We start from the raw sequence: 19399 nt of genomic DNA, 5'->3' as shown, positions 1-19399 counted from the left end.
CCTCGGCTGATCCAGAGGGGCTAGATCGACCCTCGCCCCTTCCAGAAAAAGAAAGGTCACTTCTCCCCCATCGTTTTTTGAGAAGTTGCACTCTTCTCAGCAACCTTCTTTCTAGCCACTTCCCAAGTGTCAAATGACACCCGCAGCTCCTCAGCCATGGTCTTAGTACCTTCAGGGGAATCATACAATCTGTTAAATCTGGATCAAGGTATTGAAATAACGAAAGATGATGATCCTTGATCAACACCTTATGATCCTTGAGGTTGCCAGACAAAGTATTCACCTTCTTTACCTAGCATTTTACTGGGATACAAGAACCCGCCAAGAACTTTGTTTTCCAATCTTTTACTTGTTCTCAAGGCCCACCAATGAAACTTAGGACCAACAACAAACTGAACATAACCTTCTCGACCAATTTTGAAAGAGAAGAAATGGTTGAACAATTCGATAGACCAGGGGATCTTTATCCTTCGACAAAAAAGGACGAAAGTCGTTATGGCAACCACAGAGTTGCAATGATTCTGAGCAGGAATAACCCCATATCTACCAAGGATTAATCACAGCTCCCTACAAGATGGCAGTCAAAGACCCATTTTAAACTGATCTTTGTAGAAAATCAAATCGGGGGAAAAATGATCTGTCACTCGCTCATGACTGGCTGCTGGCTGAAGATGAATGGAAGGGTCTAAAATGTAGAGACTTTTAATCTCCCTCACGTCCGCCACAGAAAGGATTGAGACCTCTGAAGCTGGAATCAATCCAAATGATTCCTGAGAGAACTTTTGTGTCATACGACTCGTAACAACATGCTTGAGAAGAGAGGGAAGAAGGGGGATGAAGAGAAATTACAAGTCGCAAGAAAAAGCTCACGGTGCCTAATTCCTACGCACACGCACCCACCCTCCCACCCACCCACACACATATGTACGGAGAAACAATGTCGCCAACAAGATTGGTGTGACGGAAACCGCACAGTACTCGAGGTAGAACAATCATTACAAAAAATAGAAAACCACATTTCATTCATTTATTTTTTTAATTACAAAGAGGGGTGTCTCGGATACAACTATGAAAGAAAAAACTTAACTAGGCGATCATTCACGGCTTCGTCCGAGACAAACCCTCGATGACGCACTGTTCATACATAAATTCGCCACCCAGCTTGAAGAGATCATTATGACTACCCCTCGGCTAACTGATGATGCTCTAACAGCTCCAAATACAGGCGTGCCATCTCCCCATGATCAACAAGCATCTACCCCATAAATGATAAAAACTCCTCGCGAAGTATAATAACTTATTTTTCCACCTGGTCAACTCTCTATAAAACTTTAGCAACTCCTTCATCACTATCCCCCCGAGAATATCCCATATAACGAAAGAAGCGCTGCTCCATTTCAACGAGACGAAGCAACAAAAAGTCAACACACCCGGCTCCCCCAGGTACAAGCTACTCTCTCGCCACGCCGGAAGAGACTTGGAAACCCACACTCCGCCGCCGAGGGGCAAATTCTCCTCCATCCTTTGGGTCGCAGCGCTTTGCTCCATGGCTCCCTACTCCATAGCTCTGTCGTGTCTGCTCCCCCCATAGTGATTTGATCAACAGCGGCCCCGTCGTCCTTTAGATCGGCATCGATGTCTGACGAGATAGAATCAATCGTCAGAACTCCCATAGCTGCAAAATAAATGAGAAAGGTGTGATTCAAGCTACATACCCAAAAGCCGTTTCCAGTCAGAAGTGGTGTAAAAAACAAGAACCTACATCGGTCTCCTCTGACCATCCACCCATGGAGGAAAAGCCCTCCTTTTTGCGGTTGAAGTCATGTCTCAGCTTCGATTGCCACCTCCTCAATGCCTTGGAAGTTGTGGCCCCCACAAGAGTTTCAACGGACATTCCTCCCCCTTGGGCACGAACGACAACCTCCGACGAGTGTTTCAAATGATGATTTTCATGATGCCCTCTAGTCTCCTCCACAACCTTCTCCTGCAATGAGCCTGCGAGGAAATCCGAACATTCGGTCTGATCATGGCGCTCCCCATGTCACAGCTTCTGCACAACCCTTTTCTCGCTCAGCTCTCCTGCGAGGATTTTGCTCGTTGTCTTCCGCTTTCTGTTTGGTTTACAAGCCTTAGCCCGCATGCCGCTCACAACAAGAGCGTCCTTGTCGGCAGACGATGCCTCTCCACCAGACATGGTAGCAGACACAAATGAGAAGATGGAAGTTTCCAAAGAGTAAGAGGGAAAAGTAAAGGCATAAAATTTCCCCTGATCCCATTGCTTATTTATAGTGGTTTGGGCACGGAAATCCAGAGAAGTTTATTATTGCTCAATAATATCATTTAATTATTTCTTATATATTAAAAAGTTTATCTTGTCTTTATGTAGTTCGCAATTTCCAAATAACAAGCGAATCGAGGAACTAAATATGTATACAAAGAATATCTCAGCAGGATTCTCAAGGAAAACAAACGACTTAGGAGGAATGAATGACCGATCGAACACTCCTAATGACGAACGACATATTGGATACCAGAAAAAAAAAGACGTCTGGATCGAGCAACCGGAAGGACATGCCAAGGGATTTCCCATAGAATGACGATCAGCTCTCATGCCGATCGACGGATTACTCAGACTTAGATCATATAACGACAAAGTCAAGGCAAGGACAGGCAGTCGACCGAATCAATCTGTCATTCTTACTATATTCAAATATCTTTGTAATTACTAAAAGATCCCTCTAAAGACTAATGATAAGAGGAACAATCTGTAATTTTATAAAACTAGAGTCTATTCCTATTAATAGAGGGTCCGGATTATGAATAAAGGCTACGCATTCTTACTATTCTTCACTATACTCTCTTATTTTCCCTGCAAGACGTTTTTTACCTTGGGTGTATTTCCCAAACACAATTGGATTCAACATTAGCATACATTTTATATTCAATCATTTGGTAGCTTTAATAACTTTTGCTGCATTCCTTTTTAAACAGTCTATTTACCATGTAAGTACATGTGTGCTAGATTTCTATTCTTCTTAATTAATCAATCCTCAATTTTTTGGCACTTATCTCCTTTGTTTTCTATAATGTGTAGAAGATAAATTTTCTGAGTTCATGATATTACAAGTATATAAAAATAAAGATAGAGTAGCTAGGGAAACTTTAGCGACAAGGAAAAGCCATCTTACATTTCACATCTGCTAAAACAAACTGCAGCCAGTCATCTTTTGAACAAATCCTCCTTTTCTGGAATCACGAGTTGATGGTTTTCTTATAAGATTTAAACTGACTGCTTATAACTTGTGCCAAGAGGGACGACAAAAACAATGCCACGATTTTAAAATGTTATTCAAATTGCCCAGAAAAAATATTTAATGATAGGGAATGGATTAATTTCCAGCCAAGGAGATGGAAATAGTCATCATGTGATTAATAATTAATTTGCAGATCAGTGAGCTGATTACCACAGTAAAGCTTTAAGCTTAATTAGTTAATCGTTAGCCAAACAAATCCCAGAAGTTCCACAGACTTTTTGGCATGCTCTGCCTGGAACATATTTAAGACATTTGTTTGTTCCATCTGTGTAAGAAAATGTCAAGTTTCTTCTTAGTTAGAATCAGGGAACAAACTCAAGGACATTTCAAGACAACTCTCAAACCCATTGCTTAGATCAAAAAATTGTTAGAGCAAATTTCAAGTTTTATGAGGCTTGCTAGCATTTTAATTCATAGCTTCAATAGCAAATTCAACATTTTCCTTTTAGCCAGAATAAGGCTTAAAATTTTGGATCAAAGGAAACCTGGCAAGGTGCAGGCGGCAAAAATTTTAATACCCTTGTGACTTCAAACAACTAATACTTGTTATCAATTCTCAGCTCATCGAGTAACTGAATTTTGGTTTAGGAACTGTGCTGGTTAGATGTGCAAAAAAATTTGCCACTTCTTCACAAACTCACCTTTTCTCTTGATCAAGAAAGTTTCCCGAGTGGAAAAAATATAAGGTTCCTAATCAGTAATTGCTTCTATGGTTCCTCCTATAATAGCAAACCACTCCTTTTCTTCTCTTTGAAGTAGTGATGGCTCCTTACCGCAAAGCTACAAGGCTGACTAAATCCTCGATCAGAAACTGTATGCTTCAGTTAGGTCTCTTGAAAAATATGGTTCTTCATTTACTATGCAACCCTTATGGGAAGTCGTATGTGCACAAGTCAAGTTATTCAAATGAGCTATTTTTTAATGTTTGTTGACATAAATCCTCAGATTAAAATGTATAATTTTGCTTTTCATGCAATGATTTTTATTTTCCTCTTAGTTAAGTTGTTGCTATTTTATTTGTTACCAAATTGTAAAACAACAGAATTGATGGAAAATTGACTTTGAAGTTAGTTTAATATTTCATTATTCTAGATCAAATGTTTCATAATCATGTATGACTGTACTTCTATTTTCTTTAGTATTTTCAATTTGATGAACCATAGGTTGACAGGTGTTTTTAGTCATATGGTATATTTGGGCTTTTAGATTGTTCGGTCATTTTTTTTATTGGGATTTGTTGTGAGCCATGTATTGTATTGTGTTACGTGTATGTTGCATAAATATGAGCATTAAGCTAACCTAGCCCAATGGCCCAATTTAACCCCCTTTTGAACATTAATTGACCAAAACTACATGCATTGACTAGAACATCACCATTTGATTTGCCACATCACATTTTATAAACCACATCACCCTCCTCCATGGCACAAATAGCTTTTCCTCATTTTCTCTCGTTCAAAAGCAAAACTCAATCATTTTGTCCTGAAAATCACTTGAAAACTTTAAAACTCACCAAAATTGATGTCGATGGTGGCCATGCATCTAAATGAATCTTGGCCAAAATGGAACAAAGACATGCTGAAGCATGCGAAGATGATATTGTATGAAGAGAATTAACAAGATTAATGGAAAAGGGCGATAGAAATGTTATTCATGAGAATAATAGAAAATACACAAATAATTTTTCAAGGGAACTCACAAAAAAAAAATATAGAAAACAGTCACCAATTTTTATAAAAAATATGAGCTCAATAATTGTTGTATCTAAGTCGGTCTTATCACACCTACATACACATGAATAACATCCCCAGCCAAGTAAGGCCACATTACTTGGGTCAACAAGACCAACATTCTTGTCTTTCTTAATCTAGTTAAATACTTCTTCTGATTGCATTTGGTCAAATGTTTTACTTATAGAGCTGGCATTTTGTTAGGATATTTATGGATTTTTAAAATGAATGTCACTCATTACTGGCATCCCAACACAGACATTTTCAAATACAATGATGTCATCATTTCATCTGCTACCCTCTCACACATATGGGAAACCAAGTATGACCACCACCATATGATCCACACCCCAAGTAAAACCTAACTATTCATGGCCCCCTAAGAGTTTTAATCAAAGAGCAACTATCTGGCCAATTTATTCTCTTGTTATCTTGCAAAGTCTACCCTGCCTTTGAGAAACAACCCTTGCCAGCTCATATTGTTCAATCATTAGCAGAATTGCCTGATTTGACTCAAGAAGAGTTCCCTTAAAAAATATCTCCCAAGTAAAACATTCAACATGATATTGACTAAATCACAGCTGCATAATTACCCGACCTTCCTCACTATAAGATAAACCCCAGGGAACATGCTTCATTTATCTCCTCACTAAAGGCTTCATTAGAGAAAGCCTCAGCCTTTGTTTCATGACTTCATCCATGGCATTATCCCTTGGAAGGTGGGACTTCAAGCAAATGCACTAATACTATGGAAAAAATTAATTATCCCTCCATCAATGATCCAGAGATCCCAGCACTCGTGAACTTTTTTTATTCACTTATGCCACCTCAATGATGAATATTAATGGATTATTGTAATTATTCTACAATTATTATCTTACCTACTTATCAATTCATTGACTGCTGTGATTATTCTTCTCTGATTTTGTATGTCCTACTATAATTATATAAAAATTACTCAAATGTTGGAATGATGTACTCAACCAATTTGCGCCATGGTATCAAAGCCTTAAACATTTTTTAGTTTTTTTATAAACCACAGCCTTCATCATTACATTTCCTAGAACTTGCAAGCCTGCATTACTACACGTCTCAATTCATTCAACCTAATCTTTTGATTTATAGCCTTCATCATTGCATTCTTATCTTTTTCATTATTTTCTATTTGAACCAATTACTATCACATTTTTCCTTACCACAAATCAATAAATATCCCTGTTTGCTTGACCTTGGGTTCATATGAAACCAAGACTGTCAACCCAAATTTAGTGGGAGGATTACAAAACATCAATTCAACATATCATTTGAATGGAAAGAATTTATCTTAGCGGTCAGTGATCACAATTGGTTCTTAATTTGTTGAAGAGAAAAGAAAAACTGAGCTATTTAATTGGCATCAAACCTCAACAAGGTGATCTAACATCAATACTTGGGACGATCATTATTTATGTTTATCTCTCAGTTATAGAACACCATAATTCCTGAAATAAATAATGGGGGGTGTTAAAATTGACCCAATACACCAACTTGACTCGAAAAATTCGGGTTCGGGTTGACCTAAATAATTTTTGGGTGGGGTTCAGATTGATCTGCCAACTAGAAGTTGACTTGAAACAGACCCTCTAACCGAAAATTAACTTGAAGTTGACTCGTCAACTCGAAACTGACCTAAAATCGACCCAAATTTGACCTGAATTCTACCTGAATAGATGATGTGTCTTATATTAAACAGATTATACTAGTCGGATTTGTGTCGGCTGATTGAAAATTGAGCGAGTACAGTTTTGACTTTTTGACCTATTTAAGATTCGGGCTGGGTTTGGGTCAAGCAGTTTTGGGTCAATCCTAAACCATATACGTGAGTATGATTTGACACCTCTAATAAATAGCACCTGCATGCTCCTTTATTAAGAAGATTTTGAACACTATAAATCATATTTATTCCAAAGTTTGTGATGCAGCTTAAATCTATGAGATTAAAACTAGAATCTTGACCACAAATCATGAAGAACGTCCCATTTCAAAATACTCCAATCTATTAAAAGGCATTTGGCAGGAGATGAATCGTAATCAATGCATCCAAATTGAATGCAGTAAAGATACAGCCCTCCATAGAAAAAAAAAAACAAATTCAAATTTAAGTTTTCTTGATAGATTAAATGTTGAGTTTGATATTGTAAATCTCTAAAGAAAAATGATTATTTTTTGCTAAACAAAGTCACCATTTTCATCATCTGAATGGAAAGAAGGGAGAATGGCAGTCACGATTGCCAATAACCCGTTAGAATGTTCAACCTTAATGTAAAAGTTGTCAGCATCAACTGCCCAATTTCAGAACTCTCATCTCCTAAGGAGCACAAGAAACTGCCAATAAAGAGAGTCGATAAAAAACCTCTATGATGCACATATTACAAGAAGGCCCGACATACAAAAGGAATATGCTCGAAGTTTTATGGGAAGTCACTAAACTAAAAGCTAACCATAATTAAGAGGACAAACAAAAGAACATAAACATTCATATATAAAACATGAAAAAAAGTAACAACAAATGAGTTCCAGAAAAAAATAGAAAAGTTGAAAAGCTTGCCCATATCACTCAAGAAGGTTCTGACAGCATGTGTTTTTTTTTTTTCATTTTTACATGTTTTCTTGATAGATTAAATGTTGAGATTGATATTGTACAAGTGTATAATCTAAACAGAAAATTGATTATTTTTTGCTAAAAAAAGTCATCATTGTCATCATCTGAATGGGAGAAGGGACAATGGCAGTCACGATTGCAAATAACCCATTAGAATGTTAACCTTAATGTAAAAGTTGTCTGCATCAAATACCCAATTTCAGAACTCTCATCTTCTAAGGAGCACAAGCAACTGCCAATAAAGAGGGTCGATAAAAAATCTCTATGATGCACGTATTACAAGAAGACTCGACATACAAAAGGAATATGCTCGAAGTTTTATGGGAAGTCACTAAACTAAAAGCTAAAAATAATTAAGAGGACAAACAAAAGAACATAAAAATTCATATATAACACATGAAAAAAATGTCACACCAAATGAGTTCCAGAAAAAAATAGAAAAGTTGAAAAGCTTGCCCATATCACTCAAGAAGGTTCTGACAGCATGTGTTTTTTTTTTCATTTTTAAATGTTATCTCATCTTCTCATAATTTTGAAGTCTCATAGATGTCTAATCTCAACTCCAAGATTATTATTACCATATGAATTAACTTTTCACACAAATTCATTTCATATACCACCTTGAACAATCCAATAACCAATGGAACTCCAAACTATCTATTGTATTATTTTTTCTTTCCAAAACCTTTAAATTCATTAAAAGATGTGGCTCCATTTACCTATGCCTTGGCCATCCTTCGGTTGTTATCCTCAAGTCTATTATTTTATTAAAAAATATTCATGTTGAAAAATTCAAATTTCATTGTGATACTTATGACTTAGCAAAACACAAGTGCACTAGTTCTCTAACAAGTAACGAACCCAAAATCCTTCTCTTGACTATAGTGACATCTAAGAACTATCTTCTACACTCAAAATATATTGGGCTCATTTTTTTTATGTCCTTTATCGATTATTGCACCCATGTATCAATCTTTCTACTAAATATCAAAAGTGGTTTAGCACCATATCTCGTCTTTTCTCAACATGATAAAAGATCAATGTAATATTGAAAATAAAGAATCAAATCTGACAACCTAAAGACTTCCATGAATATTTTCTTCCCTCATTTTAAAAAAATGAATGATGCAACAGTCCCCTTATCCATACACCTCAACAAAATCAATGGTTGAAAGAAGGAAAGAGCACATGTTTGCTACTATAAATGCTCTCCTTTCAAAAGAATATTTCAAAATAACATTGGGGAAGCCACCTTAATAGGTGTCACATCATAAATTGAGTGCCTACAAGGCTACCTAGATTTAAGAATTCTATTGAAATCTCACAAAATCCTTTCCACTTTACATCTCAAATAACTTTATTCCCATAATATTAGCAAGTATTGGCTTTATGTATACACATCCTCACAAGAAACAAAAACTTGATCCAAGAGTAAGAAATTGTGTTTTATTAGCTAAGCTTCCACTTAAAAAAAAGATACAAATGCTACCATCACCTAACGAGAAAGGTGTGTATGATTGTTGATATCACTTTAATTAAAAGAAACTTCTACATCTCCACTACTTGCCCGAACAGAAAAGATTATTCATAAATAAATTCTTTCCCCAAAATTATATTCCTTATCCCTCATCTCAAAAAAACTATACTCCAACAAGCAAATTTTCCTCAGTCCTTATAAGCTTACTTAAGAACAAAGCCATCTCAATCAACACAATTACATCAAAATCAATCATTGACATTGTACTCATAGAGAGAACCACCGAGCCTACAAATAAAAGTATTTCAATTAAACATCCCTTGTACTTGTTTTTATTTAACAAAAATTTCTCATTATTACAAAATCACCAATTCTTCCTAATTAGCATCTACACTATTTATATCCTAAAAATCATCTTTTAAGGCTTTATATAATAATAATTAGAATAGCTATGACAGCAAAAATATGAGTCCATCAAAAGAACAAATTATGGGATTTGATGACCGGCTAAAAGAAAGAAACCAATAAGGTGTAAATGAGCCTTTACGATAAAATGCAAATCTAATGGCTCGTTATAAAGCCAAAATAGAGGCAAAAAGATATACTCAATTTTTTTAGGATTGATTATCTTAAAACTTTTACTCCTGTTACTAAAATCAACATCATTTAAGTTCTTTTATCATTACTTGTTAACAAGAACTACAAAATACAACAATTTGATGAGAAGAATGCATGCTTATATGATAATCTATAAGAAAAGGTATCCATAAAAGTCTCATAGAATTTTGGCTCAAACATGGAATAAAAGGTATACAAACAAAAGAAGATATTATATGAATTGAAGAAATCTCCAAAGGCATGGTTTGTAACACTCAAAATTGCCAAAATGATGGTTAAGTTTAAAACAAAGCCCATCTTTCGAATTCCCTAAAAATCTCCAAAATTATTTTTATTAATATCTACATTTATTTCAAGAATTTGGTTATATAGAAGTATATATTAATTTTCAATAATTAGTTTACATTTTGATTAAATTCCTAAATTTTGTTATTAAAACCATTGTTTATAGAAAATTTAACAAAGTAGCAATTCGATTTTTCACACTTAACCTGACGTGTATCGATTGGATTATTCGGATAGCTGGGATTGAACTAAATTAATTGAATTTATACCTAGTTACCATTTCAAGCATATCCTTCCCTGTATACTTTCTGATTTACATGATGAGGCGGGGGCGAGCTTGGGACGACACAATTAAGATTCTTTGCTTCAGTGAAGAAACAAGAAAGAAAATTGAAGTAGAATAGCAGGTTTTTGGAATTTTGAAGGGGAGATTAATATATAAGGGTAATTATATGCAGATAAATGCATTTAAATTTCATTTAAACTAATATAAGATGAGATTACATATATATAATGGTAATTATTAGCTTTGGTTTCGCAGTGGATTGCGGCTCTCATGTGAATGTTTGGGAGAAAAAAAAATGATGAATTGGAGAGAGATTTTTGGAGGTATGGAGCTAAGGTAAACTCTATACATGTGTTTCTCTTTAATCATTTTAAAATCTAATTAATCCCTCCAACTCTCTGTTTACTTGAGCTGCAGCTAAGTTGAGCAGAGTGCTGTAGTGATAGAACTGAAGGAAGTTAGGAGTAGAGTAGAGGTGTTTGGCTATGATTACATGGGTAAGAAAATATTATAATTATACATACGAATAATTAATCTAAATTTAAAGAATTTCATTATATTCATTCCATAATTAGCCTTTGGAAACAAACAGCAAGCTTGTGGGAGTCGTGGTTGTGGGAAGGAAAGAAGAAAAATAAAGGAATATAAGATTAGAGAGAGAGCAGATGAAGTAGTTTCAAGGTAAAATTGCAATTGGTAGTTCATTTGTACCAAATAGAGATTTATTTAAGAATTTCATGCAATTAAATAAGATTGTTGCTAGAATGAAACAAACACGTCGCGAGATTGATCTGATAACTCGGTTGAGATACTCAATTGTTAAATTAAGAAACAATTTATCATACAGGACTACAGTTTGCTATTGTCTATTAGTAATGTATTTAGTATGTGGTTGCAATTAAAATTTTTCATATTGTGCATTAGCATTACTGTCAACCCAATTTAATTATGCAAAATAAATAACTAAATATTTCCAATTCATAGAATTTCATAAAAATTACAATGTTAAGTATAAATTAATGATTATTACCTATCACATTGTATTTCATGTGCATATTAATAGAAAATTATTTGCAGGTGCAAATTATACAATAAATGCATATGAAATAATTACAGCATATGCTAATGATCAAATAAATGATATGAATGTATGATTGGCAGACAACTATATTGATGACCAGTGCAAGGAAGGCAAAAATTTCGACGAGATGATCCAAAATAAATAAATGATTGAATTTTTTACTATTGATACTAAATTAGAGAGAATCAATTGATATCAAGAGGCTATTGATAAGTGGATCATTTGGATGATCAACTTTTACAAGTGGTTATCATGGCCAACGAATAGTGTCATAACCCAATGAAATAAATGTAAGAAAACCTATGCAAATTTATTTTAACATTTCTACGTTAGAGTAGATTGAGAATAAAAATAAAAATAGAGCAAACGATGCATATAGGACATTATATAGCATGGTGATCTAAAAGACTTATCAAATAGTCATTGTGTTGACTTCTGAAAATTGTTGCATCTACTGTTTACAAACATGTTTTCTAATTGATTATCCAAGCATAGTTATTTATTACTACTACTACTATTACTCATTTTAGTTATATTAGCCATTACACATTATTTTCTTTCTAGTAAATTTAAATTTTAATTTAGAATTGTTTATCCATGTTGGTTTTAGGAAGAAGAGAAGAACAAGTGGATCATCAACCACATGATTATGTTATAGCTTTTGAATATAAAATTTTAGATAGTTACAGAAGATTTTTGTGGTACTTATGATTTCATATTTAAAATATTTTTAGAAGCATTGTACATAAAATTTGACGATTACTTTGCCAAACTTCCTTATATGTGCATGATATAAATGAATATTTGATAAATGAAAATGTCAAAGTTTACTTATGATGATTTGATAAAACTAACTATCTACTCACATGATAGTGATTAGCACACGTTACGATGATTGTTGGTGAAATTTGAGTCTGACGAAGTGGTCCTCCTCTGTTACACATTTGTTTAACCTGAGTGGGATTAACTGAGTTGAAACATGATTCATTAGGTTTGTCGAGTTAATGCTCAACATAAAATACAAATTCAAGTCGACTATATATTATCTTTTAAGAACATGACTTTACATAAGACTCTACACAACTAGTTTATGTAGATGTCATCATCGTAACAGATAATGAAGTTGAATGTATGGAGACTTTAGAGATTGCTTGATCGACAACAGAAGGAGCGTATTGTAATTTTTTTTGCAAGAGATTTTAAAATATAAGCATTCACTCATAAGAAAAAAAAGTAGTGTAAAATTTCAATATATTTGGAATTCACTCTCTAGTTTATTTTCAATGCATTTAAAAGTTCTTTGAATTTGGGCGAATTTCAAATAAACAGTTTTGTGTGAAGTGATGTCGTCGTCCATCGGTACTTTCCAAAGCATCTTGTTGCTAATGCTCACAATGGTCATTGCCCCCTCGCCCTCTATTACACATTTGAGTATGACAAAGTGGTTCTCCTCTATTACACATTTGTTTAACCTGAGTGGGGTTAACTGAGTTGAGACATGGTTCATTAGGTTTCTCGAGTTAATGTTCAACATGAAATAGAAAGTCAAGTTGACTATGTATTATTTGTCAAGAACATGACTTCGGGTAAGACTCTAGACAACGGGTTTATGTAGATAACATCATCGTAACAAGTAATGACTTTGAATGTATGGAGACATTCGAGATTGTTTGATTGCCAACAAATGGAGTGTATTGCAATTTTTTTGCAGAAGATTTTAAAAAGTTAAACATTTACTAGAAAGAAAAACAAATGCAGTGTAAATTTTCAATGTATTTGGATTTCACTCTCTTGTTCACTTTCAATATGTTCAAAAGTTTGTTGGATTTGGGCAAATTTTAAATACATCATTTTGTGTAAAGTAGTGTCGTTGTCCACTGTAGCTTTCCAAAGTCAATTGTCGCCAACGGCCACAATAACAGCGCACGCATCCCCACCCCCCACACCCCCGGCGCGCCACCTACTGCCGCTGGCTATCTGTCGTCATCGAACTTAACAGTTTATATTATATTGAATTCATTTTCCTTCAAATCAAACAAGAAAATGCGAAGTCCAGCATTTAGTTTACACTCAATCGAACAACTCTAATATATTTTAAATATAATACATAATTTTAAAATTGTATTCATTTTACACTACATTATTTTTTCATCAAACCAAACAACCTTTTAAAGGAAAGGCAGCCTCAAGATTTCTAAATCAAAGAACTAGGCAAGTTAAAATACTTTATTAATATTGAAGTTGCATATTCTTGACATGTAATTATCACAACAGAAATACAAAACATGCCCATAAAAAAAAAGTAATTTGGGTTAAAATTTATTAAGAGCCTCATGGAATTTAATCAAAAGCTTGATTCTCCAGAAAATAAGGTCATAATAAAAAAAAAACCTCCCCTCAAAAGATTTGTGGGAAAACTTATCTATTAATCGCATACTGGATCTGGCTTTTACTATGTCCAATGTAGCACTGACACTTCTAAAAATGTGATGTACAAGTGTGACGGACACACTTTAATATGCCCCAGCACTACAAAATATGTGTTATTTTTTCCCGACCTAGGCATGCCTTAGCACAACATTAGACATGGGCTCATCACGATTTCATTAAAGCAGCCCAAATACCCCACAAACTGTAACACTTGTGTTGAAGCTTCTATTTGTGGAGTCAAAGTTGCTCCAGTTCTATATTTGATCATATATAATTTTTTTCTTACCCTTTAATGAGATAATAGTATAAATATATACTTACTATAATTCTAAAAGTTAAGTTTTAGTTTATTTACTGAATAAGATGTAATTGTAGGATATTTTAAATTTTAGGAGATAAGTTGGAGAAATTCTTTTGAATCACATTATATGTTTAATTTTGAAAATTGATTTTAAAAAGCATTATGTCTCATAATTCAGTTTTAAATTTATCCCTACATATTTTTTTTGTTATGTCATTAGTAAATAATAATGATAATATATATATATATATATACATATATATATTTTTTATATTAATAATCCATTAAATATAAAAAACATGTTGTGACCTTTTTTTAATTATGTTGTGTCGTTGTACCATATCATGTGTGTCCAAGTCCCTTTATCCATGTCGATGCTTCATAGCCTATGTTGCTCTGGTACTAAAGATAAAAGTCTCGCCTCAATGTTGTACCTATATTGAATTTTCTAATATCTTAAAAGAGCTATAGGTAAATAAGTTTTATCAATGAATGGGGAAATCTGACACTTGAAAACCTATACAAATGCCAACTATGCATGTTATATGATTGATAAAAGGTCAACTTCAATATATTCCATATGTTTGAGAAAAAATCTTGTGACTTAAATTAGTAACACATAAAATATGATGCCAAGATCTAGCGCAATAATCATATTTAGACTTATGACACTGAATTTGCAAACTATTATGATTAAAAATTAGTCTAGAAGATTTAAAGGTTGAATGGAAAGGTCTTACAAGAATTTATATGAAAACAAATCAGCAATTAATATTGCACAAAATCTCATGCAACATAACTAACAAAATATATTAAAGTAGATAAACATGTTATAAAAGGATAAGCTCATTAAAGGTCTAATATATACTAGATTGATCACCGCATATGACAAATTTATAGACATTCTCACTAAATGATCATCAAGACTAATATTTCAAAAATTGACACACAAAGTTAAAATAAACAACATTCATTCACTCATTTTAGGGCGTGTATGAAAAAACCAATCCCTATTAATTTTTGTGTCCATCAATATTCCACCAAGCTTAGCAATTTTCCACTTATTTGCTTCAAGCCACCATAGTTATAATTGGTATCATATATATTCATCAATCAATGAACTATTATAATTATTTTTTTTTAACTTTGTATGTTTCCTATTAAAAGCACTCCTACAATTCTCCATACTAGTTATCAATATCAATCCATCACAAAGATCACTATCCAATATTGCTTACATATATCATCATATTATATGCTTAGTCACCAAGTCAACAGGTAAAATCAACCTATAAAGCAATTACCATCAAATTCAGATCTATATCACCCGTATCGACTTTAAGATGGTTGGTTATGTCTTTTCGGTTCTCCAATGCACCAAATATATCATGAACAACTAAGTAAAATATCCATCAATTGATTTGATGAGTTTTTTAAGTACCTCAATGGCAAACTAATCTACAACACTATCAAGTTCGAACACTCAACACATATTCGCCTAACTTTGGATACCTTAATGCCCAAAATATAATATATAAATCTAAAAAAAATGAAGTCTGCATAAAAGTTATGGTATACTTTTCAGGGTTTCTTATCTCATCTACTAATGGAGTCTTTGTCAACCCCATCAAACTACAAATAATTCTAGATTAGCTAACACCACGTACATATCTATGATTCATAGTTCTCAAAGCCCAATCAAGTTTATTGTAGACTATAAAAAAAAATTGTGCATTCATTGCTCAATTAATGGATGATATAAAGAAATAAAATTTCATTAAAAATTTTCTAACGACTCTGCCTTTAAACTAGCTAAAACTAAAATGATTTGGATCTCCTAATCTTTGTATCCCTAAGAATTTTAAAATATTCAAAAATAGCTTAAAATGCCTCCAAAGTTAGAATGGGTGGTGTTCGTAGCCAAGATGGATAATCCATAGCCTGTTTTTGTGAAAAAATGAGACTAAATAATATTATTCTACTTATGATTTTCAATCATATATAATAATCATCGCCTTAGAACAGCGATACACTATCTTTTACCTCACACATTTGTTCTTCACTTTAGCCATGAGGCCCTAAATTACTTGCCCACACAAAGGAAATCAAATGCATGCCATGCCACAATCACATATTTTTAGGAATACACTTGCATCCTCAGGAATCAAGCAAAAGTCATAAATAAGGCCACTAATGTGTTTAGCCACACCCAAATCTCTTAAATAAGATATCTATTTTAGCATATAAGTTTTTCTAACAAAAAGAAATTATATTTGTGGCATAATTTGAAAGAATACTACTTCACTTATCACTAATAATCATCCCACCTCATTCGCCTTATACTTCAAAATAGCTTCATTTTCAAAAGAACCACACCTCTGTGCTTCCCATACATCCTTGATAAACATTCTTATATGGAAATTGCATACAAGTACCAGACATGTTAATTGTGACAAGATAATAGGACCTTATCAATTTTCATATTCATTGGCCCCAATTTAAGCAACGTGTTGCTCATCTCGTTAGTTAATAATGAGCTTCCAACTTGACAAGGTAATCAAATAGCCTGTTAAACCATAGACACAATTTTCCATAAAAAATTCTCCTTGGCAGGTTATGAGTATGAATTTTATTCTTGATTTGTCAAAGGGTTGCCACAAATATAACTCGCATCTTTACTTTAGCTTACTAGTTCTATAAGATAGCCCATTCTCTGAACTGCACAGAGGCTACACTTCACACAATACCATTCATTCATTGGTGGTATTGTTTAGATCCATGGACTTAGTACTTCCATTGATTATGGCCATCACAAACACTGTATTAAACATTTTTTAAGCACTTTCTGAAAGTTTTTTGGCATTACCTTAAAGTTTTCATCTGCTTTCCATTCTCAAATAAATGGGCTAACAATACTATTTAACCACAAGTTAGAAATCTTTTATATTGGTTTATAAAAGATTTAGACATTTGAACTTTGTACCACTTAGTGCAAATTTTCCCTATTACAGTTCCATATTGAAATACTGTTAAGTCTATCTTTGAACTTTTTTACAGTTAAAAAACTCACATCCTCACTAATCTTATCTCTCTTGCGGCAAGTAATGTTATTTCTTTACGTGTCGTTGAATTTGTTGAAAATATGCATAAAGTGCACACCGAAAAAAAAAATGCATTGCTTCACAAACTGAAAAGTATATATTGGTTGATAATACTCAACTAAATTTTAATGAATTTCTTGAAGAAGATTATGTTTTGATTCATATTTGCTCAAAATGCTTATATATCAATTATTTTAAGAAACTAGATGCTAGATCTTTTGGAACTCTAAATATCCTTAAAAAAAAATAAATTAATGCTAATTAGATTGATTCTCTACAAGTATATCATATTTTCCTTGTTTTTAAAGTCAAAGATCTAATACACCAATGGAGATTAGTTCAAGCATTCTATGTTGCCCACAAATGTTGTTGCAAGTAAGATTTACCTACACAAATTGCTATTGCTTCTGCTTTAGCCCATACTCCTACGGGTATTGTGGAGCTTATCATCAATGATGAGATCACCAATTGCTCGACCAGGGCATTCAACTTGACAGTGCATAAGTTATATTGTCAATCTCTATCTCTCCATCTCTTCAATTTCCAAGATGAATCTTATGCCTTCCTTCTTCTCTTCACAGCAATTAGCATAAAAAGTGAATAAGTGTAATCATAACTTATTTCTCATTTAAATCAATTTTTGATGATTTCAAAATCCTCTTCTCTATTTTCATTTTACTTGTGCACACAATCGGTTTCAAATAAATCATTCTTATCATTTCAGAAACAATGCACAGCCAAATTTCCTGATACTACGTATCTATTTACATGACCTAGAAACCATTTACAAAGAGGCATCAAGAATCCTTCAAATTTGCATTAAATTATTGAACTAATAAAATAAACCAAATATAGGAGAATGATTTATAGAAATAGTGTCATTTAAGCTTAATATAATAGTCTCACAGGAAACAATTATAAAAAATAAAAACTTCTTAGAATAGGTAAAGGAATCAAACCTCGGAACATATCTGGATTGGTTTGTTTCTCTCTTTGACATACCGGCAGGGAAGAACAACAGCTGAATCTGTCTCTGACGGGCAACATTTCGGAGCATCAAAAGCTTATTTGGCAGCTTAAAATAAGAATAGCTACGAAATCCACCACTCATTCTTCTTGCAGAATCTGCCACCCTATTGGTTTCCTCCAGAAACCTGTAGTCTTCACTTGTACACAAGGCAAATAAACCAAAGAACATTTCAATAGTGATACAAAAACAACAAAATACCACTCAGATGACTCACATTCTACAGATTTTAGCATAAAAGAGCTATACGGCTATATAAATAACAGCTTTGGACGCACAAAGGACTTCCATCAATTCCAACGGATTTAATTTTGAACAAAAAAAAAATAGCGGGGTAGTAATCAGCTTTGTAGAGCCCACCAGGTTTCTAGTTCTCTATATGACGTGAGTTAACAAGTCCCTCATCATTCCCAAACACACTTCACAAAAACGAAAAATGAAAAACAAAAAATAAGAATGGTATAAATTGAGAGAAATTTGAATAAAAAATTTTACGCATTGAGGATGAGGTGAACGGACCTGCCAAGAGAAGGTTGTCGTCGAACTGGGAAAGTGGCACGTATTTTGTAACTCTGCGTTTGCCCGTACAACTGATGCGCTTCTTGTGTGAGTTCACGCAGGGAAGGCTGCAAGAGCGGATTGAGCATTCGGGACATTTGTACTTCCAAGGGTTTGATCCACACTCATCACAAAGAGAAGGATTTCTGAGGTTGGGACTGGTGCTTGCTGGGGATTCCATTTCATAGAGATGAGAAAGAGAAGAGGCTTGATGTTACTAGGACGTAAGTGGCTTTGTAATTGGAGTATGTAGGGAGTTTGTCACGGTATAGGAGAGGGGGAAGAAGACGACTAGCGCCGAGGAATTCTGCCCACGGTATAGGAGTGTATCGCTTGCCGAAGGCGGCTAAACGTATGGATCGCGGCGTGCAGAGATCCAAAATTCCAATCTTTCTCTTCCCGCCGCTCTGATTCTGCCCTAAAACCTTGGAGGAAGGTAAGTTCAGAACTTGAAGCTAGGGCTGTCAAAACGGATCGTTTTTCGCGAACAGCTCGTGCCGAACACGAACATTGAATCGAAATACTACTAATCAATTATATATATATATAT

The 19399-nt window shown here is 33.8% G+C and overlaps 1 protein-coding gene across 2 annotated transcripts in view; it reads right to left on the bottom strand.

Moving 5' to 3' along the window:
• LOC110026897 (putative box C/D snoRNA protein SPCC613.07) overlaps window positions 1–19399 on the bottom strand; it is a 31949-nt gene that overhangs the window by 10408 nt on the left and 2142 nt on the right. The window contains exons 1-2 of one of the 2 annotated variants that reach the window (XM_020728097.1): window positions 18811–19199; window positions 18224–18425 (exon numbers count right to left, since the gene is read on the bottom strand). In XM_020728097.1, the coding sequence (XP_020583756.1) occupies window positions 18224–18425; window positions 18811–19030 (422 nt within the window). In that variant the 5' untranslated portion in view covers window positions 19031–19199. Of the gene's footprint in view, window positions 1–18223; window positions 18426–18810; window positions 19200–19399 lie in introns of those variants that run through there. The other variant, XM_020728099.1, reaches the window with a different exon arrangement.

This window comes from Phalaenopsis equestris, unplaced genomic scaffold (assembly GCF_001263595.1).
Source record: "Phalaenopsis equestris unplaced genomic scaffold, ASM126359v1 Scaffold000403, whole genome shotgun sequence".
NCBI lineage: Eukaryota > Viridiplantae > Streptophyta > Magnoliopsida > Asparagales > Orchidaceae > Phalaenopsis > Phalaenopsis equestris.
The sequence above is the reverse complement of the archived record's forward strand: the minus strand, read 5'-3'. Positions and strand labels throughout refer to the sequence as shown.